Source organism: Anser anser, assembly GCF_964211835.1.
Source record: "Anser anser genome assembly, chromosome: 10".
Taxonomy (NCBI): Eukaryota; Metazoa; Chordata; class Aves; order Anseriformes; family Anatidae; genus Anser; species Anser anser.
In genome coordinates, this window is record NC_139730.1 from 14,132,074 (window position 1) to 14,156,400 (window position 24,327).

General features: G+C 37.9%; 1 protein-coding gene across 10 annotated transcripts; it reads left to right on the top strand.

Moving 5' to 3' along the window:
* Positions 1 to 22: 22 nt before the first annotated feature.
* On the top strand, positions 23 to 23,883 carry NRG4 (neuregulin 4). 10 transcript variants are annotated; one of them, XR_014588792.1, is made up of 8 exons: positions 23 to 206; positions 1,858 to 1,945; positions 4,929 to 4,994; positions 8,948 to 9,041; positions 14,166 to 14,315; positions 19,839 to 19,918; positions 20,007 to 20,093; positions 21,006 to 23,883. XR_014588792.1 is itself a non-coding variant. In XM_083850835.1 (8 exons), exons 4-8 carry the CDS (start codon positions 4,985 to 4,987, stop codon positions 20,021 to 20,023), a joined length of 351 nt encoding a protein of 116 aa, XP_083706961.1. In that variant the 5' UTR covers positions 27 to 206; positions 1,858 to 1,945; positions 3,728 to 3,791; positions 4,929 to 4,984; the 3' UTR covers positions 20,024 to 23,883. The 10 variants fall into 10 exon arrangements, 9 of the variants coding, with proteins under 9 accessions (XP_083706964.1, XP_083706961.1, XP_083706956.1 ...); XM_083850835.1 differs by adding an exon at positions 3,728 to 3,791 and having other exon boundaries at positions 27 to 206; positions 20,007 to 23,883; XM_083850832.1 differs by adding an exon at positions 734 to 804 and having other exon boundaries at positions 28 to 206; positions 20,007 to 23,883.
* The last annotated feature ends 444 nt before the right edge of the window (positions 23,884 to 24,327 follow it).

Genomic DNA, 24,327 nt, shown 5'->3' on the forward strand with positions numbered 1-24,327 from the left:
CCCACGGGCAGGTGGGGCCCGGCTGGGGGGTCCCGCCGCGGGGGCCGGGGCCGGGGCGGGGCGGGGCGGGGCTGCGCTGCGGCGGCGGCGGCGCGGTGCCGGGGCTGGGCCGGGTCCGTCCCGCTCGGCGCCCCGGCAGTACGTGACGGCGGGGTCCCGCGGGCTGCCCGCGGCGCGGCTGAGAGCACAGAGCGCAGAGCTGCGGGGTAAGCGGCGCCCTGAGCACAGCTAACGCTGGGCCAGAGGAGAGGGCAGTGCTTTGGGCACGATACAGAAACAGCCGGGAAGGCAGGCGTTAACTGTGCTGGGTGCCGGTACGTACCGGAACCCGTACGGCAGGCACAGCGCGTACCTCACCGTTACTGCAGCCGTGCCCTCTCTGACGTGAAATGTCCGTGTGCCGAACCGGCCCCCCGCGCGCCGGCTGGTACCGCGGGGCTCGGAGGTAGGGCGCTGTGGAGCTGGCACCTGGCTGGACACCGCGCCTCGCCGCGAGCTCTGAGCCGAAGGGAGTCAGGGAGCGAGAGGCTGGCAGGTGCCGTGCATCCCAGCGGGCTGCTCAGGGAGCTCAGCGATAAACTCGGAAGCAGAAGTGCTGTACAAGGAATCCGTAAGCACACAGAATGAGAGAACAGGGCTGTGTCGTTGTCTGTTTCCAAGCTCAACAGTGATTTTGTAATGCACGTTCTAAAATTTAGTCATTCTTTTTGATTGAGCTCTTCATTTGTTTCAGGCATTTGGTGGATTTTTTTTTTCTGACACCTGATCGTTTGCTGTACTAAAACCAGTTATGAGCTCCATGTGGTAAGGGTATTAGCAGTTACCACCTAAATAAGAAAATTAACTCCTTTTAACAAGACTTCAGGATAGCTCTTAGAGGAAGCAAGAGGCGAAGACTACTAGTTGCTTGGCAGGTATCAAGGACACATCTGAGAATGACATTTAGGTTTAATTAGCCTACTAGCAGATAGTGCAATTCCTAAAACTTTTTCAGTACACAAATATTTGAGCTCAGCACTGAGGCAGAATGAGATTTTACTTCTTTTGTTTTAAACATAAATACATAATGCGGTAAAATCCCATTGAAGAGAGCCGTAAGGTACAACTTAATCTAAATGAGCAAACAGGGTATGTTTGAAATAGTCATGTGACCAAAATGATCTTTATTTGGGGGGAGAGCTTTTATAGAAATTAATTTTGAGAATGTTTGGATAGCAAAGAACCATAAAACAAACCCCAGATCCTTGTTCAGCGTGTTCTTTTTGTCTGCTCACTAAGGCTTCCAGTTATCTTTTCGGGATACTGCATCTGGCAGATGCTTAGAATAGTTAGTCATTAAAAGTACACACAATAAGTGGTAATAACAATTCACTATTTTAAGTGTACGGGGAGTAAAGCGCATGGGTTTATTTAAAGACAAATCTGATTAGTTCCCAAGGCTTTTCCCAGCCTCCAGTATGGCTGTACATTAGTGCGTATTTTTGCTAGACAGCTGAACATGCTGCAGTTTGGGGTTTGAGCCCTCAGTCTTCCCAGAAACCCAGTAGTGGTTCCCACAAAAGAAAAAATGTATTATTTCCCTTAGTGCTCCAACGCCCAAGAAGCACAAACGTGCATGCATTTTCCCACAGGGCTCACTTTAATTTGTGGCTTCTCAGGTACAGAAGAGTAACCCAGTGTTTCTATAGCTTCCTCAGCATTCAGCAGGGGACACACACAGACAGAGTTCCTACCTCACAGGCCCAGTTCAGCAAAGTACTTGAATATGCTTTAATTTGGTGATTTACAGGGGACTAGGATATTTTTAACTCTAAACATGATTTAAATCCTTTCCTAAACTGAAGCCCTTGTTAACAGAATCAGATCATGAAGATGAAGATGGACAGGACTTTAAAGTAATTGAAGAAGTTGAAACGGTATCAGCATATATATCTCAGTATACAAGGTGACCTAACTTTAATGTATAAACTGTAACCTTTCAAACAATGTATTGTTAATATTAATATTGGTTTAGATGACAAATGTGTAGGAAAAAGGGTAGAGCTGACCTGAATTGTTTTCAGCAAAGTAAACTGGCACGGAGCAAAATAGACTAAATTTCAGGTTAAAATACTCTAACCTGATACACAAAGTAATCTTCCAAAGATCTCCCAAGATGCATGCAATGTAAATGTTTGAACATGCACAGAATCGCATTCCTAGTTTCTCTGAGAGTAAGCTACAGCTGTGTCTTAAAAGAAGACTTTGAGTTTGGAAAGTGTTGGGTGGATGAACAAACAATCCCTTGTCTTGCAAGTACTGGTTCACGGCATTCACTGCACAGATGTAAACAAGTTAGAATCAGGTTTAGCAACAATTTCTGCTGTAACAATTTGTTTTCTTTGCCTTATGTCACCATACATCAGTTTATTTTTCTAATGAGGTAGACAGCCTGATTTATTCTGTTTCAGACTCTGATACATACCTAAACTTCTGGTAAGAGTGAAACAAACATCTCAGAGAAAAATATTTGCTTATATAAATGCATGGGTACCTAATGATTTACTTTTAAGTCTTAAAAATAAACAAATAAATCTGAAATTGTGCTACTTGTTATCAAAACTTAAGCACAAAGTAGAGTTATACATACACACATACATACCCCTGGATTGTTCAGGGGATATTTTCACTCCCTTTTTCACCACCCCCAATTTTCATGAATATGTGAGCAACAGTCTAAAAAAGTATTCTTTTAAATTCTTTAATTCTCTGCAGTCAGTTTGTAAATTTGTAGTACATTGAACAAGTATAGTCCTAGTCCAAACAACTGACGAGATGCATAGCACATCCATTCAACACACAACACACTGATGCAGTAAAAAACTGTCAGCTTCCTCCAAGTTATTTTCTGCTGAATCAGTGAACTTAAGCATCTCATGAAAAGGTTCAACACATACCCGTAGCAGCAGAGCGATGGTGAGATGCATACCTGGCAGTAAGATGAAGGAAAGGACATAGGAGATCTCCTTTTGGCAACAGCAAAATCAATGTTTTTTAGCTGTTCAAGGACCCACAGCCTGATTAAATCTGATAAAGGAAATAGTCTGAAATGTAGGTTATATCCTATTTATATTTTCTGTTATGAGAGCTATTGGATATTATATAGTTTTGTGGGAGATTCTGAGAAAAGGGAAGTTAAATTATAAAGCACTGCTTGCTCTAATGAAATGCAGCTTTTAATCAGATTCTTGACTGCTGCATATTTTTATAACACAATTTATATATACTTCATTGTGTGAATGTTTTGCATTCTGCAGTAAATTTCAGCTCTGGTAACCATAATAAAATACACAAGCAATTCTGTGAGCATAATGGGGTGTTACCCTACTCTATACTTGGCCTCCGTATTCATGTTTGTCTTTGTTGTAACCTCACCCACAGCGCACTACACAACTGTGTAAGTTTGAAGCCTTTTAAATAATACACACAGAATCCAGATCTTAGATGCTGAAAATAATAATCTCCAGGTTGACCTATTTCTTGTGGAAAACAGGATTTTAGTTCTGAAGTGGATCACGTTGCTTGGTTCCTTTGTGCCACATGTTGTTTTAATCGTGGTTGTGTACACAAAGAAAGCAAAGTTGCGTATCTGTGAGACAGCCCAAGAGGACAGCCTTTGGGTGGTGACGTTGCTGTTACAGCCTGGTATCACAGGGAACTGCCATTTCAGATTTTCTTGTATGGACAGGACACTTAAAGAGCTAGAGAAGCCATTTAAGGGCCAAAGAAAAATAGAACTGTCTGCTTATGAAGTAAGTACAAACCTGTTATACCTTTTGAAATGCACCTCTAGAGAAAGATTCCTTTGTACTACTAAAAGCTGAAGTTATTTCTGGTGAAATGGGCAATTTATTTTATTTGATCATTTAATGGGCAAAAATCATTTAACTGAGGAAGAACTTTCATGTAGATGGTCCAAGGAGAAGAAATACTATATCTTCTTTAAAGGTGAAAGAGAAATAAGGATTCCTTTACTGTGTTTCTTTGCATTCCTTCCAATACAAGATAGTTTGCCTGACTATTTATTTTATTTGCACTTTAAAATATAATTAAGACAAAAAAAATAAAAACATTGAAAAGTAAAACTTCCATGTTAGGCTTGTTTAGTAACTTATTTGGTACGTTAAGCCTTGAGTTCAGCTTACAAGAAAAGAGAATGCAATAATGGTAGATGGTTGTAGAGCTGTCATGTTGACAGAATAACAATTTCTTTACATTGCTTTTTAGCAATGTAAACTGAAGGTTGGCTTCTGTCTAGACAGTTTCTATTCCATATTTTAAAAATAATAGTCAAAATCTAGATTTGCTGACTTCTGCTGAATTCATAGCCTATATTACTAATTTTACCTGACATTTAGATGTGAGAAGCACTCAAGTGAAATACACATGCTCTCTCCAAGAAATAAATTGTTCTTATTTGTGAAATGCAAGAATTCTACCACTAAGATCTTACGTGACTGAATAATAATCAGTCTGAGGACTGAGTCAATTATGTGCACTGACTATCAAGGTACAAACGATAATTTAATTAGCTAGCCAGAAACAATGATTTAGATGGCTTAAAAGCATCAGGAATACAATTCTGAATAACCATGGCACAGTGTTTTGTTTGTTTGTTTGTTGTTTTTTAAAATTCTTGGTGTTTAAGCATGCTTTAGTATGAATTTGCTTTCACTCTGTAGCTCTGCCCTTAGAAGTTAACTGAACTTGACAGTATACTTGAATGTCTGCCATTAACTCTGAATTAATGGAATGTACATATAATATTGCTGTCAAAGTACAAGAAATATCTTAGCAGCAGCACTCTAAGATGCATTCCAATAGCTGTTTCTTCAGGGGAAAAGGTCAGTAGGATTAATGACATGCTACATTTACATGTTTGTTTTTAGGTGCTGTTTTGGAAGAATAGCCTCTGATCGAGATTAAAAATTGTTGTTGGAATAATATGCGAACAGGTAACTTCTTCCAGGTATTTACTTGGATATGTATACGTGTATAATTAGTATTCATTAAAGTTGCATTGATTTTGACAGCTGCCATTGGGATCGTAACAACTGCTCTGTGGGACTCCCTTCACTTACTAGGCAGCAAACTAGTTCACTAGGCAGTGGAACAAATTCTCTAAGATGTTTGCTTTGATCATTCATAACACTTCACAGGTTTTAATCGATTATCACACAGTCCAAAGCTGATTTGTCAGCATTTCCCACCAGTCCCCTTTCCCTTGTGTTTTAGCAGAGTTCTGGTTTGGGCAGTCTATAGTATTTTATCCTCCGAACTAGGCGTGACAGCTGAGGCAACGTGGATTATCAAGGCTAGTTTAGTTCTTTGAGGGTTAAGGTGGTGCTGAGCCTTAATTTGTTTTTCTTTTTAATGGACAGGATGGCCAAGTTGAAAAGAAAAAAAGTTTGAATGGGAACAGGCAAGATAGTTTAGGGGCAGGTTTTCATGCACTTCCTTGAAAAAAATAATTGTGCATCAGTGTATTTAGAAGGTGCTGTTACCTCTGCCAGTTTTAAGTAATCAGACTAGTTTTAAAAAGAGCACCATTGTTTCATTCTTTTCCACCCCCCCGCCAGTAAAAAATTACTTTTTTTTTATAAAAAAAAAAAGTAACTGGTGTCCTACTTCTCTATTTAATCTCTCACATAGAAGGATATATCAAAATACAGACATACTGTGTAGAACATATATTGATAGCATTTCTGCAATCATTAATTGAGAAGTTAAAGCTTTCATATTTTTTAATTGCCCATCATCACTTGACTTGTTAAACTTCTCTATTTTGATTATACTAGTCTGAATGTAGTATGCATTTAACTTTCAAAGCATATAATCATCATTTTTAGATTAATATATTAACTTACATCATGAAAAATCATAACACATTCCCCAATGTTAATGTAATTGGATTTTTCCTTGTATTGAAACCTTTCTGATTTTCCATTATACTCTTCTGCATCACCAATTTTAAATTCAAAGGGATAAACTGTTCCTTTCATACACTCCTGTCCAGAGCTGTAGCTTTCAAATTTGATCCAAACTACTGTATTTCAGTAAAGTGGGCATGGAATACAATAATACATATTTTTGTATCAAAACCCACTACTAGTAGCATCCTGAATTTTCTTTTATTCTTTTTCATAATTGTGTGCTCTGCTTAATACTGCATTACTCAGGTACTTTCATTAAGTAGTAGCAAAATATTAATACACAAGATAGGATTAATAAAAAGCACAGTTGGTTGGAAAATGGAGCACCTGGCCCACATGGATGTAGACGCTTCTTCAAATATCACATTTCTGGTAAAATTAAGGTTACCATTTTTCCCTTAGTATTGGAAAAAATGTCTAGCACTAGCAAGAAACAGCCTGTAGGGAAATTGTCTGTAGTTATAATAGAAAAGGGTTTGAAGGCTTCCTAGGCACTTTTTGTTCTCTGTCCCTTGCTTTTCATAAGACAGAGTGCCTGAGGTATTTTTCCAGAACAGAAATGCCTAGCTGGATTGCAGAGCTGGTCCTTAATACATGGATCACACTGTAACAGCGAGAGGATCTTTTTCCCAAATGTTCTGAGACCTGAATGACTGAGGCATCTAGTTTGCTTCAATACTCTACTGTGCTGCCAGTATAAAAAAGTAAGACAGGTACATTTCTGAATAAAAATGAGGAAAAGGCATAGAACCTTAAGGCAGAATTTTAAGAAAGTTAACAATTTCTCACAAGAACTTCTTCTAAGGCTTCCCCTGAGCTGTCTGAAGACCTTTTTCTGTGGGGCCTACCTTCTACTATCTCACTTCTTTGTCTGGTAGAACGTCAACAACATTTGACTCCCTCAGATACTTAATGGAGTTGAGACCAGGTCAAAGTTGAGAGTTTTGCTTTTTCTCTTAGTTCTTATAATTGCATAGATATCCTGATACAGTGTTCTTGCATTCAATATCCTCTCTTTCCATTTAAGGAAGGATATGGCCTTCAATTCAGTTACACTGCCACAGAAGTTCTACTGTTACGTTCAAAAAGGCTAAAATCTAATCATTTGTAGTTCTTGTTCAAAAATCTACTTTTTTTTTCCTGTTGCCATTTTATTCTAATTGTAGTTATACTTTTACTCATGCAAAATAATATTAAGTCTTTTACAGTGAACTTGCAGTAAGTGATTTGCCAGTAGACAAGCACAGAAAGCCTTAGAGTTAAAATAACTTTCCATTTACCTCCTAGTAACGTAGGTGAAGCACACTTATCTGTTATGCCACATCCTGAACCAGTGCAATAAGGTCAAACATCAACAGTCTTTCCAGCCTTACATCTCTCCTCCAGCTCCCTAATTTATCTGCACACACGCTAAAAGGTCTAGTTACCATTTGAATGTTAACACTTTGATAGCACCAACATGAAACTGAATTCCTGTTGATCTTTGTCATAGAACTGTCTTGGTCTTAAAATGATATATGGACATCGTCCACACTCCTGTGTCAACATGACATTGTAGAAATTCAAGAATGTGTGAAAAGACAGACAGTAGAATTACTAAAGATGGCCCAGTACGTACCAGGGTGCGTGATGTGTTTGTTGCACAGGGTAAGGGGTAGCTAAGCTTTTCTACTACTCTGAAAGGTCAGATTTATTCTATGCACAAAGCCATGGAAGCTCCCTTTAAGGAAGAATGTCTTATGACCACACTTCCTCCTTTTTCCTTCAGGAGTAAAGAGGAAGCAAAACTATTTGTTTTCTGAGAAACAAATAAGAAAATTAAAATCTCGATTCCTTGTAAACAACACTGTATTTTGTATAGAGCATGTCTTCCATGCACAAGTAGTGACACAGCAGAGTTCTGATTTTCTGAACTTCTGGGAGAAATAACAGCAAAAACAACACCTGAAGTGTGAGGTAACACATGATTCTCAGGCTTGTGATGTCAGAAGACTGTTCTATTTTACTTTTGATTGAGATATTGTGGTTTCATAAGACTGAAAGTATAAATATATATGCATATATATAAAATGAGTTACTGACACATTAAATATATGCAGTCCAACTTCCAAATTTAGACTGCTGTCAACAAGAGTGCAATTGCAGTCAGATATTCCATTTATCATATAATGTGCAATTGCTTCTCTAAGTGCCAGCATCAGTGTCCTAGACATTTCATTAGAATGCCTAGTTGTGTTTAAAACATAACTTAGGCTTCTTGCTTGAACTGCATTAAAAAAAAAAAAAAGCATTTTTGAGATCTGTGGAAATTGCATTGTAACAGTCTTCTATGCATGTGACACTTCACAGGCTAGGTACTTTATTAATTAGGATGAGGAAAAACTGGTGGTGTCCAACTGTTATGATTCAGTTCCTAATACAGCCTGAAGAAGCTTTAAAATGCCCTGGGCCGCAGCTGGGAATATTCTGGGATTATCTGTACTGACTCTGATCCTCTCATAGAAACTAGTTAAGCTCAAAATGGTTTATGCCAATGTAACAGGACAAACTGGACTTCATATTATATGTATCCCTTTATTTTGTATGGTTTGTGGTCACAAAAGGCAAATGAAGTAACGGAAAATTCAAAAGTTCCTGTCCCTACAAGATAAATTTTTAAAATTTATTCATAATCTTAGTGTTCTCTATCTGATACAGTGACAGATTTGTGATCTTTTTGCATGTAATTACATAAAACAATTCTGCAAGATGGATAACGCCATACACGGCTAGCCTGGAAGGCAAGATTGATTCCATATTTGTTCCTAGTGTAGTGATAGCGTGTTTTTTTTTGTTGTTGTTGTTCTAGTTTGTTTTTCTTAAAATGAAGCTGTCCTCCTCACTCCCCCTGCCTTCCCCCCAAAAAAAGTATAAATATTGATAAAAATCCAGAAATCTCCATTTTTCACTGTGTTTATTTTGGTCTTATTTTGAAGATCATGAAGAACTCTGTGGCACCAGTTATGGATCTTTTTGTCTAAATGGAGGAATTTGTTATATGATTCCTACTGTATCCAGTCCATTCTGCAGGTTAGTGACACTAAAACTTGTGTTTTTAAATATTGGACAGTAGCTGTCTCAAAACTTTCTCCATTTTGCTTCTTTAAGAATGTACTGTTAAACCATTACATGAAAGAAAATACCTGTTACCTTGGCTATCCCAAATTCAGTAATTCACGCTCAGATTACTTACCTAGCCCACAGAGAGATGACAATGAAGAAAAACAATCATGTACTTGGGATATACTTGTCTGATGGTTGCAACAGTACTCAGTTATGTATGCATTCAGAATGATATCTATATTTAGGGCCATGTTTCCTCCCCTCATTACAATATAGAAAGGAACAAAATACCCTTTGCATAATGGAGAATAAGCTGTAGGAAAGGCATTCAGAATGGCAAAGTACCTTGCCAGCTTTTCTTCCAGATGAATTATATTGCAAAAATTCTGATAACATAAAAATAGCCTGACCTGAACAAAAGGAGGAGGCATGCAAAAAGGAATATAATCTTTTAAGGGTGAAACAACAAAACATCACAACATGTAACTCAAGATTTACTGTGTTCTCTGAATCTCACTGAAACACTTGAAGGGCAATATTTACAGTGACAGACCACTTGCTAAAGAAACGTCTAGACAGCACATATAGATGCTTCTTAGGCCATTAGATTATGGGTCCATTTTTCCCTTTGGAGCCCAGGTTGCACACTGGAAAAAGAAACATTTCCTGCTTTTGCATGTATATTTGTTTCCTGTGTAAATACAGCCCTCTCTTTTTTTTTTTTTTAAACGAAGACATAAGACGATGCCAAATTAAATTTTAGTTTGTCATGGTTCTGTATTTACTAATTCTTAGCTATTGTTTATCAAGATAAATTATGGTTAATGTAATGAATTTACATAACATAATAATAGACATTCAGACACCTACTGTATATACTTCAGGATACTACCTTTTTTCCTCCCTATGGCAGCATCTGCTCCATCTCCAATCATGAGCTATATCTAACAATAATAGGGTGAAGCAGACAAAGGAGACGGTCTTTTCTAAGGTGTCTAATTCAAATATTTCTTTCTTTTGTTTTATATGGGACAGTTCAATCTAAACAAATAAACTCAGGTATGTAAACTCATCTAGTAGGTGAGAAAAGAATTTTGTGGTAAATGTTCATTTAAAAATATACACAGAATATCACTGTCATATAATAAATCAGATCCAGAAATGAGGATAAAGCACAGGAGTGCTGCATATTAGTGATTTATTCTAGCTGATAAACCTTAAATTTCTGTGATGTAAAATAAATACTATGTGCACATAAAGTAAAATATGCATTTCATGCATGTTGATATATGCATGTTTTTTTTTTCAAGAAGGAATCCCTTATTATTGATATTAAAATGTTTAAATAGAAAAAAGTAGACTAAACAGCATCAGTGATAAGATTTCAAAGCACCCACTCTCAACTGTTGCTGGGCTACATAACAAAAAAGGTATATCTGATGAAGTAACATGTATTCAGAAAAACTCGATCTTCAGGAGCACAAGTCGGTCAGCATAAATAACTTTACTTTAAAAGAGCTCCAAATGAAGTCATTTGTAATTCAGGTACTAGAAGATTTTATAATCTGCTGAAGCAGAAAGAGTACCATTATAAGAGCATTTCTGTTATACTCAGGCAATCCTATAGCATTTAAATTATCAAGTATTTTTCCTCTGTATCTAATGGTTGATTATGAAGTTATATGGGTTTAAATAGAACGCTTCTATTTAAGTATGTCCTCATTCTAAGCATGTTCCTTAATCAGTCAGAGGAGGCTAATTATAGATGAGAAAGGTTTTGTTTACACACAGATATCTTAGTAATCAGCAGTGATGTGAATAGAAACAACAGAAAAAAAATGCATTGCTATTCAGCAGAATTCAGAAAAATATTTGGCATTCTGGATCTTCAAGACTGGCATCATCACAGTTGTTCAAAGTTTCTATGATACAGGTTTCTTGCAGATCCCACCTAAAGCTTCCAAGTGCTCTCAAATGATCACCTCCCACCAACACAACAATTGAATCAGAATTTTAGAATCAAAGGCTGCATCACTGTTTGTGAAGCATTGATTAGAAGGGGGAAATGCAATAAGAACGTACCAGCAAAATGTAAGAGTTATCTTAAAACACATTTACCTTGGCATGCTATTTATTTAGACAAATGCGTTGTGCTCAACATAGTCCACATTACCTGGTGCAATGTCATTGGAAGTAATTCCACAGCGTAAGTCGGAAAATTGCATCATTCTTTAGAAACACATATTTTGTAGCATGCTAACAAATTAAGAGCCACTGTTTACTTTTGGACATTTCAGTTATTTACACTATTAAGAAATTGATATATATACATAGAAGATATTTAATAGAAATAAAACATTAGTTGAGCCTTCCCCCCTCCCCGTGCAACAAAGCAGCTTTTAAATACAGCTGATATATGTTAAAACATGAAGTTGCTCAGCTGCCATCTTCTTTTGTTCCTTTTCTAGCACTGAGTTAATGACCTTAGCAACAAAAGGCACACCTGTCACCATATACAAGATGAGCTTCAAACCCGGCAATGCTCAACTGTACTACATAAACAAACAGGCGGCAGAACAGAGAAGGCTGTAAAAGCAACCGCATCAGGTGTATCATCAAACACGGGGCTGAAAGATGTTTGCCTCAGCACCTGATACGCAGCTGTCCCAGAATCATTAATTAACGCAGTGCAGAATTAAGATTTCATTGCCTGAGGTGAAGTTCTGATACTTCCATGTGCTCTTACTTGAAAGATGGCTGAGAGTCATCTTTTTTATTTCAGACAAGATACATGTTGCGTGCTGCTTTTTGTTTGGTTGGTTTTTGTTCCCTCCCCCCCCTCTTTATACTCAACATTTTCCAGAGACACAGAACATGCTTTAACATGTATGCTCGGCACTTTACAAACCATGAGGGTATTTTAAGGCCTCCTATAGAAACTGATGCAAGGCTGTCAAGCTCCTTTGCTTCTTTTGGGCTTAGGACTGCCTTAAACATCTGGTTCTGCTTTGTATTTAGTACAACCTGGCTAAAATCTTAACAACCTTTTTGCTACACTGGCATTGCGTTTCTGATTTTTTTAACATATGTTAAATGTGACTTCCATGGACTGTTCATGACAGGTCAGTCTACCTTATCACAACAGTTCTCTATCCCTGACATTTTAACCTGACCCTACCTGTGCAGCTCTCTTTAGCTACAAGGACCATCTTTTCTTCCTCCTGCTTCATTTTATACTCCTTCTCTAGAACTTTTCTACAAGCCTTCATTTGATGCCAAAGCCTATTTATTTTTTTTTTCCTGTATCATTTTAGCCTTGCATTATTCTCCAGGTGTCGTTGGTATTCAAGAATACTTGTATGAATATTACATTCCATTTTCTATTTCTGTTACTCTATTCAGCTCTACAAAGCATTTCTCTCACTTGCTAGAGAACAATGCCCCACTCAAACTACATTTCTATTCTTAAAGCATTCGACAGTACAGGAATAGGCTACTGAAGTGCCACTACACTTACAGTAGGTATCTGGAATATTATCTCAAGCAATCAGGGCAGCCTGCCTATCTTTCCTTCTCCCAGCACTCAAATATAGTAACTTTGAATAGTCTCACGTTGTCCTTATTAAACGGGGACTGTTTGATCAGCAGCATAGCTTTAATACATGATAAGGATACCTGTTCCCATCCTGGCCCAGATCACTCTTCCAGTGATCTGTGCAAATCTTCCATTTTATTTTCAAAAGCAAAGAATTAAAAGAAATGGTAGTAATTCTTTGTGCAATACTTTAGACCAGTAGTACTGAAAGAGTAGTCCATAAGCTACAAGAAACTGGTGCTGGGAGCCATACCAGGCACGCATGGTGGTATACTGACAGTAATACGTTTGTTAGATCTAAGTAAGCTAGACATCTTGGCTGTTCCTCCCCCTTCAACTTTTTAATCCCTCATCTAAAGGTATACCTTGCCACTGCCAATGGAGAACACTAAGCACGTTAAGGAGTTCAGCCCACTTTCCTCAGCTAGAGCCCGAAATTGCTTACGGCACAATTATTACGACTTCAGTGCCAGAAATAGCAAGAAGGAACAAGATCTTCAGTAATTCAAACAGAAAGGAGCAAATATACATAAAAGAAAACCACATACAGAATGTAGTTGTTGAACTAAGTGCTTTCCATTTTCTGTGATGCAATAAATTCCAAGAAAATTTTGCAGAGTAAGTGCAAAAAATAAGACAAATAAAGAATAATTTAGCTTCAGTTTCAGCTAGCTCATTCCAGCTTTTCAGAAGCATCGTTCCCTAGAGTGCTTCACTTGACTACCTGTACATGCAAACAAGTCTTGCCTGAAAGAAGTATAAGCATCCAAGATGTTTTTCTACACTGTGTGCAATACTTAGTAAAGCAGTGGGAATTTTTACTTCTTCTGCAGCTCCTGATGTATTTTGAATCGTCTTTGGAAAAAATTTTCAGAAGCTCAATATGTAAAATAAACATAGTTGGGAAATCCTTTGGGTAGTTCTCTCAATGAATGAGAGGGTCATTCCCCAAGCATGTAACATTTTCCTGCATAAGTTATTTCACTTCATAAGCTACCTTTGCCAGTTAAGTGTCTTAGGTGCACTTTGCCTCAATGAATGCTCATTTCCTTTATCTATACAGCTGACAGTACCAGCTTGTTAGCAAAGAGCAATAAAAAGTTACACCAAAAGAAAAAAGCATGACTACTGCGTGCAAGATGAGAACCAGTGGGATGACACAGTTAACACTGAAAAGGTGGCTTTAATTCAGTTTGCCTGTGAAGAAGGCACACTTAACTGCAAAATATTGCTCATCCAATGAACGTATAACGAAAGATATAGTTTAACATTTTAACATATAAAAGCAGCATGGGTCAGAATACAAACTTAATGCCCGACATGCCTAATTACCTTTATTCCGAAAATACAAAGCAAGTGGAAATTCTGTAAGAAAGTGTGCTCTGAAACTAATATAAATCTCTCCCCACTCTTAAGACCACCACTTAAGACCAAAAGCAGCCTTTAGGCTTCACAAACAAGATACACTCTAATCCATATAAAATTTGGTTTTCCAGGTGTATTGAGAACTACACAGGAGCCCGCTGTGAAGAAGTTCTGCTGCCCAGCATCAAGTCTCAAACAAAAGGTGACCTGTTTGCAGTTCTCTTGGCTTCACTACTTCTGCTAGGAGTTCTTTTAATTGGAACATTCTACTTCCTTTGCAGGTAAAAGTGCTTCAGAGTGTTGAAGCTATTTAATCAAGTAGAAATTTCTTCTGGTAATCATGTACTAATTATTTGAATATAAAAGTATGTAATGCATTATCCATAAGGTTTGTGTGGTTATTCAGCATAATTAATGTGGATGTCTCAACTTGTTGCTTATGGTATTCCTTCTAAATGACTTTTCTAAGCTATTACTTAGATCCCTCCGCAGAGAGGGATCTGGGGGTTGTGGTTTACAGCAAGCTTAATATGAGCCAGCAGTGTGCCCTGGCAGCCAGGAGGGCCAACTGCGTCCTGGGGTGCATCAAGCACAGCATTGCTAGTTGGTTGAGGGAAGTGATTGTCCCGCTTTACTCTGCGCTGGTGCGGCCTCACCTCGAGTACTGTGTGCAGTTCTGGGCACCACAGTACAAAAAGGACATTAAACTGTTGGAGAGTGTCCAGAGGAGGGTGACGAAGATGGTGAAGGGCCTAGAGGGGAAGACATACGAGGGGCGGCTGAAGTCACTTGGCCTGTTCAGCCTGGAGAAGAGGAGGCTGAGGGGGGACCTCATTGCGGTCTACAACTTCCTCGCGAGGGGGAGTGGAGGGGCAGGTGACCTATTCTCCGTTATCACCAGTGAAAGGACTCGTGGGAACAGCGTTAAGCTGAGGCAGGGGAAGTTTAGGCTGGACATCAGGAAGAGGTTCTTCACCGAAAGGGTGGTTGCACACTGGAACAGGCTCCCCAGGGAAGTAGTCACTGCACCAAGCCTGTCTGAATTTAAGAAGAGATTGGACTGTGCACTTAGTCACATGGTCTAAACTTTTGGGCAGACCTGTGCGGTGCCAGGAGTTGGACTTGATGATCCTTATGGGTTCCTTCCAATTCGGGATATTCTATGATTCTACTTTTAGTTGCTTTGTAAAAAGAAAAAAAACAACAAAAAAAACCCACAACATATCTAGTAGACTAGTTTCTGAGAGATTTTACAGTATACCTAGAGTTATTATTTTCAAATATTGGTCAATTCTTATGTTGTCCAAAGATTTAGAAGTAGAAGCAAATTACCAAAGTGATTAGAAACTGTTTCACTGCATTGAGTTGGCAGCCAAACTAACTGATGCCTTTACAGCTCCTAGTTTAATGAGGAAAGCTGTAAGTAAAGAATTAAAATCAAGAACCATCCCAATCAGATATTCATTAACTAACAGTTAGAAATTTAGAACACATCAGAGGGCTAACGCATCTACCCAGGATCAGTCATGCCGGAGTAGCATGAAGAGGTCAGTGCTATACAGAAAGTGCCATAGGTTCTATTTTTGTAGCATTTTAGGCATATTAGGACTCCCAATGAAAACGTATAAAGAGTTATTAGGATTAAATAACCCAATCTATTTGATGCTGTAACACTAAATATACATATCAGTGGACTTGCACCAAACCCAACCAAACTTACCCTCTGCATCTGAGCAGACAACTTCATCTCCTATGTCCTCCCTTGTTTTTAGGGTACAGTGCTGTTTGCGAGAGCTTACTTTCCCTTATGCTGTGAACATGTATTTATGAGACAACTTGCTAGCCCCTGTAATTATTAGCGATCATTCGCTTACAGCCTCTTTCTGTTGCTGCTCTTCTGCATTTCTCAGTTATGATATCCTAAGATTCTTGCAATTCTGTTCCTTGCTCTTACATAATCATGTTGCCAAATCAACCTCTCTGATCCATGCCTTTCAGGAAAGAGCCAGTCTACTTTCACTTGAGCTGCTGTCACAGAAACCCACCGGGTGCCTGTTTTTCCCATAGCTGAGGACATTGAGAAGAGTTTTCAGAGTATTTGACAAAGTTTGTATTAAATAAAGTTTTTGTAGAGGATACTCCTTACCTTAGTCACTTCAATTAAATTAATCCTGTCTTAATCAGCAGTGCAGCCACAGATTAGTAGTTAGCAAGAGTATTTGCAGATTACTATAAAGTTATCAGAACAGAATACAGTTTTAAGTAACTTAGAAAAATTCATGCAAGTCTCATTATAACTTTTTGCTTCTTTAGAGGCAAATCTTGTCTCTGAAAAGAGGAAAAAAGGCTTCAGAGAGCAGAGAATTCAAAGACTAATCCATTCAGGAAACCCTTTTGTCTTGTATACAGTAAAATAAGGTGAAGGCTGGAGATAGCCTACTGAGTTTTATAGTCAAAGAGCCTTGCATAACAGAGTATATAAGCTTAAAAGTACAGCAATTGCAGGCCTACACAAGTCCTCTCTTACATAGTTGTAAGGTGAGCCTCAAACACCATTTACTTATAGGAGATCAATTTACTCAGTCTTTACTTAACTGGCAGAACAAGTAGAGCCTCTTTAATACAGAAACAAGGGCAGCAACTCAATCTTGACACAGTTGCCCTTAAATATAGCTTACATACCAGGTTAATTTAGGAAATCTCATAAAAATCGGAATTAACTTCTTTAAAGTACAGAAAAGAACATTACTGTCTAAAAACTGACTTATCTCACCTTGAACACTCCAGAAGGCGGGTGTAACACAATCATCATATACTAGGGAACTCTTCTATAAAAGAAACACTTTACACCCAAAAGTCCTTATTTCTTGACTGATGTAACCAATGTATCAGAGGAGTCTTAACTAGCTACTTTTATTTATTCTCCTGTCCTCAGATGTACAAACAAGGACAATTGCTAGCAGCTGTCATTAATATATTTTGTTTTGCCCTACCAGCTGTATCATAACATATTAGAAGACGGTGGAACCGAGGCCTGTAAGGGTTATCTGAAAGTTTGTGTTGTCATTGACTTTGTCCTCTGACAGGATATATTGCATCTAAGTTCTAGAGAAATATATTATGCTATCAAGTTTCCACTACTACACTTTGTTAACAAATATATTTGATCCAAAAGAAGAAAGCAGAGTTTCTTCCCCTATACTGTAAGTAAGCATTTCTGTGGCACTTTAAGCAGAGGATTCTAGTGTGTTTTTAGTACATAATGTGATCTGGGAGAATGCAGAAGAGGAGACATTAGTTGCAACTTATTATAGAGAAACTGATTCCCTACAATTATACATCAGCTCTTTTAGAATTTAGGAAATCAATGCTGTATTATTTTGTCACTGTCATCACTTGCATCTGCACTCCTTTCCAAGTTTTCTTCCTCTCAGGCTGCTTGTGGCAAATTTCAGGACCAGGCATGTGTGCGTCCATTTAGTGCTCCCCACAAACAAATTCATGCAGCATACAAGGATAGGAGAAAGGATATCATTGCTCTGCTTATAAAAATCATATGCAATGGTGGAAGTAGCCTGTAAAAGAGAAGGGCTGCATAGGAAAAGCTCAGGGTGAACGTTGGGAAACAACTTTCCTTTTATATTTAGTTGACTCGTCGCATTTTTATCAGTCAAGGATTTACTTTTTTCAATCTGCTGTTAGGCTGATTTCATGCTGTATTTGATTATATACAAGGATTCCTCACAATGATATAGTTTAAGAAATCAAACCTACAAGGAGAAGGCAAAGGAGAGAGAATCAAAGATAATGAAGAAACAGTATTTGAAATGGCTGGAGGGTGAGAATGATGGAAAGTAGAGTGAAATAACAATAGAGGAAGGGGAATTAAGGCCTGAGTGAAAGGAATGGCAGAGAATGTAGGGAAGGAAGAGGAAGTGGGAATTCAGGAGTGCTGAAGGACTGGTGATGAAAAAAACAGCTTATAACTGGGAAGTATAAACAGTTGTCTAGACTAAACCTCCTACTGTTGCTGGAACTTGCTGAAGGAATGGCTACTTCAGAACTCTCTCTGAGTTTCAGGTAAATACGATGTAATTATTTAGGTAGTAATGAGTTGGTTTACTTTCCTTTTATGAAAAATGATGAAGAATCTTTAACAGTTGCAAAGACTATGTTTTTATGCCTCATCAAAAATGAGTCTTGTAGAACAATTTTATATCACCATAAGAACAGTGCTGTCCGCACCCAAAAGTAATGTGGAAACCAGTTCAGCACTTTAGCTTCCTATTTATTTCCAGGACTGTGCTGTTTCATAGGCAATAAATGTCAATTCTCTGTCAAAGGGGGAATCCCAATCTTTAAAGAGCATGCTCACTTCTGCTTGCTGCATTCCTCTCGAAGCTCAGCATGTTGCTATGTCTAGCTATTGGATAAGGACATCTAGACGCATATCAGGACACAATAGATTAGGCTGTGCAAAGCCCCATCCAACCTGACTTTGAACACTTCTAGGAAAGGGACATCATGCCAACAACTTATTTTAGCAAAAATTGTGAATGTAAAATATATCCATATATATATATATATATACACACACACACATATACACATTTTAAATCAGAACTGGTGTTATAAGAGTGATTTGCTATTTAATAATAATTAAAAAGGCCTTGGAGTATGGGTGCAGTGCCTCTTTAGGTACTGCATAACCTGTGAGCAGATGGAAGTACATGATCCAGTACATGGAAGTAGAGCAAAACCAGATAAAGCTGCTCTCAAACACACACAGCACCCTGCCTGTAAACAGCACTGATAAAGTCTACAGTTGTCCTCTGAGGAAAACAGGAAAGTATTCAAAATCCCTGCTATTACATTGTTACTAAGGGAACAAATGGCATGTTTTGCTACAAGCAATTCAGGTGCTAGTAGAGGTCCACCTGGCTTTCCTACTCCAGAAACATACTGTACAAGGCTTACTGGAAGACAACTTAGAAAGGTAGCTGATTAGCACAGATTTCACATAACACAGCTTTTTAAAAAAATCATAGTGCAGAGTGCCACGCACACAGCTCAGAGGGGTAGAGAAAACCCTAGGGAAAACTAAAATAAATCTGCAATTCATTGCTATACTTTATTGCAAGTCATATTGAAATGCCAAATAACCTGTATGATAAGCTTATATTGATGAATGGGAACTCAGCCAGCCAAAACAACAGAGTCTAGGCATAAAGCCATTTGAGCTATCCAAGACAACAGATTTTGTGGAGGAGTTATACCACCACAGGACACAAACTGGACAGAAAAGAGAATGGCTCATGACTTTTCTCAAGAGCGCAGATGTCTAATTACTATTAAAAGGAAGAGGGAAAGAAACAAGCGATCAGTTCTATCTAAAGGATCTGCTTCTCCTCAAGAAAGCGTGGAAAATATCACACTATTGACATTTCACTTCCAAATGCTAAGAGAGTTACTGATAAATTAAATAGTTTTGTGGTATCTACTCATTGTTTAATAAAGACCTGAGAAATCAAACTGGAACAGGAACATGAACTTCAGGAGAGAAGCTGTCTAGTTCCAAGTGCAGTTCCTGCCTCTGATCTCTGTTGTTCTCCCTCAAATACATGCTTCTCAGAAATTATGAGTATTAATTAGACAGTAATTGCAGAAGACCTGTGTTACTCTCCCCTGGTAGAAGGGTCATTTAATTAATTTGTGTCTTCTTTGATAACTTCTTTTTGTTCTCTGTGTTGTTCGTTTATTTATTTATTCGTCCCTGATGTCTCTTTTTTGTTTCTTACCGTCAGGAAAGCATCCATTCCCAGAACAAGTTCATCAGAGTGTGGTGCCAACCTGGTTGAGACTACAAGCAGCAATGGCTGCAACAGTGAGTACACTTGAAATGATTGGACTCTGTGACAAAAGCTGGGGAGGAAGCTTTCATTAGTGAAACTCATGTTTTGTTTGTTTTTCAGAAATAATAACAGAGTAAAGCATTAGCTTGGAAGAATGGTGAAAAAACGACGTGCAGAGCAACCATAAAAGTTGTAGTGGTTGAAATGGTAAGGGGGTTAAGTAAAGAAAGTAGGCTGTAAGAGGAGGCCTACTTCTGTGTTAGAGAAAACTGCAATTAATACGTGAACAGTTGCATTTAGTAGAGTTTTATGTATTTTTAAAGGTGTACCAAATTATACAGAAATCACTATAACCTATGTTTGAATTTTGTGAGATACTGTTTTCAACGATGAACAGATAAAAGCATGATATAATTTTATTTCTTATTGCATGAGAAAAATGAAATCTTTTTTCACTACAAAGAGAATGTGAGACAATCATAGGATTTTTTAGCACGAGGTAATACCATGAACTTTTGATACGATTGTCCCAAAGGAGTTGAGGACTCTCTTCATTCAGTAGCTTCAAAATTTATACTTGTGAAATCTGTCAAGGATTTGGCTTGTTTCAGAATACACTTACCAGATGTAGGAGAAAAGAAGTACCTTTCTTCAGCTAATACTGTTGGTTTTTTTATTAATAGTAAGGTAAGAGGGTGAGATACCACTGCTAGTGTATTGGTCAGCTTTCTGGCACAAGATTTTAATTCAAATTAAAAGAAAATACTAAGAGAAGAGATTGGTAATGGTTATAAGTAGTCTACTAGGTAGAGTATTTACCCTTTGCTTGGTATATGTCCCTAATATTAAGCAAGGTACCTTCCTTGTTGGTTTTATTTTTGTCTTGCCTTCTTCTAAAATTCTCACTACTGATCTAAATTTTACCGTAGGTTTACAGTTGATATTTCAGACACTAAAACTCAGGAGTTGCATTCATCAGGTCCATTCCTGAAACGATACATTATCCAGCCAGGTGTGTTGGCTGGACAAGCACTGCCCTCTCTAAGGATCCCTTTGTTTTACTCACATAACCATTTGCTGATCACGCCAATATATATATCGCTATCTGGTTCCTTACAGGATTCCCTTACTCTGGCAAAGAGAGGTCAAATGACATGGTCTTTCTCTCTTTCTGCCTTGATGACACAAAGAGACCGGATGGGTAGTCAGCGGCACAGAAAATGTGAATTGAACAATTTTATTTTCAACTCATTTCTGTCACTGGAGGTTGCAACTAGGAAAAAACACACCTATTTCCATAATGGCACATTACCTAGCAGTTCACTGTATGGCATTTATAATGTTGTTTTGAAGAGAAAGTTTATTGAGAAAATTTCAGGATTTCAAAGGGGAGAAAATGCTGAATGCAGATATCTCATCTCTGAAATAAAAAAAATGGAGGTATATAAAAATGTAGGTGCAAAGAAAAATTTGAATAAGCTTCAATTCCTGGGGTGTCTACTGCATGCTCTTTTGTCAGAAAAAATACTGTGTATTTTATATCAATGTAGACAAAAGTACAGCAAGACAGAGAAGAAAAGGCATAGTGCTACAGTGTATACGGTAAGAAGTCAAGGAGAAAACCATAACATAAAAACTATTAGAAAACAACACAGAAAAATACATTACTTTCTGAGGATTCATTTCAGAGAAGTTGGAGCCCAAGTTAAAGCTCAGCATCTACAGGGAAAATCTGAAAGCATCAAATCAAGTAGAGGCCCTGATCCAGAGAAGTTCCTTATTATGTTATATAAAGCACTGAAAGATAAGTTTCTCCCCAAATTAACTGAACTTAGATGTTATTTCTTGGACTTCAAACCCTTTGCAGATACTCATGAGGAAGCTGATAATGTTGTTTTAAAGGCTAAGAAAGATGAAAGTGGTTTTTCATCACATATGGACATGCCAGTGTTAAATGCAGAGTTTAGATGTGCAGCAATAATGATAGCTACATTAGAATCCGTATTACCTAAAATACTTTGTATAGCCTCAGTGGAAATTAGTCACAGAGGACGGCGGTTAAATAATTTCCATGTGTTATTGATCATGAGACATTCAGACTTAATAACAGTAAACTTCAGCACACTATTTTCATTGAAAGAAGAAAAGGCTTACGGTCATCTTAAATGGAAATTCGGGAAGGAAATATTAATAGAAGATGTGAAAAATAAATGGACTGAAGTTGTACACTATAACCTCTTACAACCCTCTCAGCTTTCCAGACAAACATGGAATAGCTACTCAGTATTACCAATCATGTTTGCATTATCCAGGAAACAATTTGTACAAAAAATGAGAATGAATAAAACAAAACCATGTTTAAATGCAAACAAGTCAATTTATGAAACAATGTTATCTTTGAATGAAATCCTATTAGCGATTCAGGTTCCTTCTAATCCACTGCAACTGAGAACATTTCAGCTTCTAAAATTATTTATTTCAATTCACAAGCTTGGGGAATTTGTCTTTCAGGTCAAAAGGAGATTAGGCTACAAATTCATTTTAAGCTGGCCAAATGCCACAGGAAGTGCAGGGTAGCCAACATTACATCCAATTTAATAAAATTGTGCAATGCTTGCTTACAAAATTAAGCAAGTAGTCCTGTGAGCAAGAAAGCTACAGAAACACTGGATCCAATGGATCTGATCTTGAGCCTGGAGTCAGTGGAGCATAAAAAGTGTTATGTGTATACACAGGGATGAGTCATACGGTCTCTTCTCTGCTTGACTCCAGTTTTCATGAAACATAAAATCTCCTATCTTTGAAATTACCCCTCCACCAGTTTAAAGGTTACAGGGGGAAGAGAACGGGAAAAGACCGGTTGCCTAGGAGCCGACACTAATACAATTACACACCAATTGATTTGTTACAGCAAAAATTCTTATACTTGAGGATCATGTTTTCCTTCCTTTCCTTCCTCATAGTAAAGGGCTTTTCTTAATGTGTTAGTGAATCCTTCTGGTCATTTGCAAAACAAAATGCCAACCACTAACAGGAAATCTCTTTATAGACCTAAGTAAGAGGCTGCTTATATGTTGTTCAGTCTCTCTCTCCCAAATTTTTTCAAATACCTGTTCAAGGGAAATGAAGATTTTTCTGTCTTTGGATTTATATCGTTAAATATCATGTGGGAAGACCAATGGGCAATCCGTTTGGTAGCACTAACCATTCTAACGGTACCTTCAATATTATGCCACCCCTTCACAATTTACTGCACCAAAAAAATATTTTCCTCCTGGCCCTGCATTTTGAAAGAACAGTAGAGAGGCTCTGACAGTATGACTTAGTTATTTCAAAATGGAAAGCAGGGAAGAAATGGGGGAGAGAACTTACCACAACAGACATTCCATCTGCGCCACTGCTTTCGGTTTCAAGTGTTGTGACTGTAGGAACTACCAACTGATCAGAATCCATGCAGAAAGGTAAAACAGTGATCATAGCTAAAAAGCTAAAATTTCCTGTTGTGTGTTCAGCAAATTCTGTATCAGGAGATATGTACCTAGAAGGGGCTGCCCAGGGAGGGAGAGCTTTTGTTCAAGGTGATTATGGATGGAACATGGGACAACCACCTCTTCTACATTAAAAGACAAGCCCACACCCCTCAATTATGTTCCATTGGTATTTGGCATCCTTTCGGCTTTAAATGATACCAAGCTATTTAAGATAAAAACTGACAGAACTGTGGATTAGTTTGTGTAGGAGTTTTCACTAGTACTATGACCATATTCAAACCCGGGAATATTATTGAAGGTGTATCTGTGTGAGTTGGGGGGTGGGGGAGAACTAGAGCTAAACCGGTTACGATTCTCTGGCAATGTTATTTACATTACCAGGATATAAATGTTCATTGTCTCTCTCTCTCAGATGTAATGTCTTCTGTTGACATCTGTGCATGTAAATGAAGAGATGGAACATTACTGTATATCTGATTATACTGAATAACCAGAAGAATCTAGACATAACTTGTTGTGTTTTTTTTTGTTAAGATAAGTGAAAAAGGTTCTTTCAAGCAAGTACTGCAGTATTTTCTGCACTTCAGGGGAAAACAAGCAAACAAAAACGTGTCTGCCTAAAGATGTTAAAAAAATAATCATTATTGTATGTAATATTACTCGCTTGTGATTATTCAAAGTCTGTTCTTCTTCTGTTTTTTGTACTTTTAACCTGTTCAACATAACCTATATTCTAACGTCTGAGAGCAATTTCTTGACAGCAAAGTACCAAACAGAAATGAAGTACTGAAGTACTTGCAGGCAGGTTGCAGCTCAGTTGCATATTTGGGAGAGATACTCTAAAAAGCCTTTCACCAGCAATTTTTCCTACAGCTAGCTAAGGGTGCATAAACAGAACCTGAAATAACATCAAGATAGCGCTGTTTTCATCCCCCAAATGAACACTAAAT

What these genes read in the sequence shown, in the direction of transcription:
- NRG4 (XM_083850838.1), top strand. An exon ending in GTATCCAGTCCATTCTGCAG is followed by an intron (nt 9,042 to 14,165) that starts GTTAGTGACACT and finishes TTGGTTTTCCAG; the next exon opens with GTGTATTGAGAACTACACAG. An exon ending in ACATTCTACTTCCTTTGCAG is followed by an intron (nt 14,316 to 19,838) that starts GTAAAAGTGCTT and finishes TCTTACCGTCAG; the next exon opens with GAAAGCATCCATTCCCAGAA.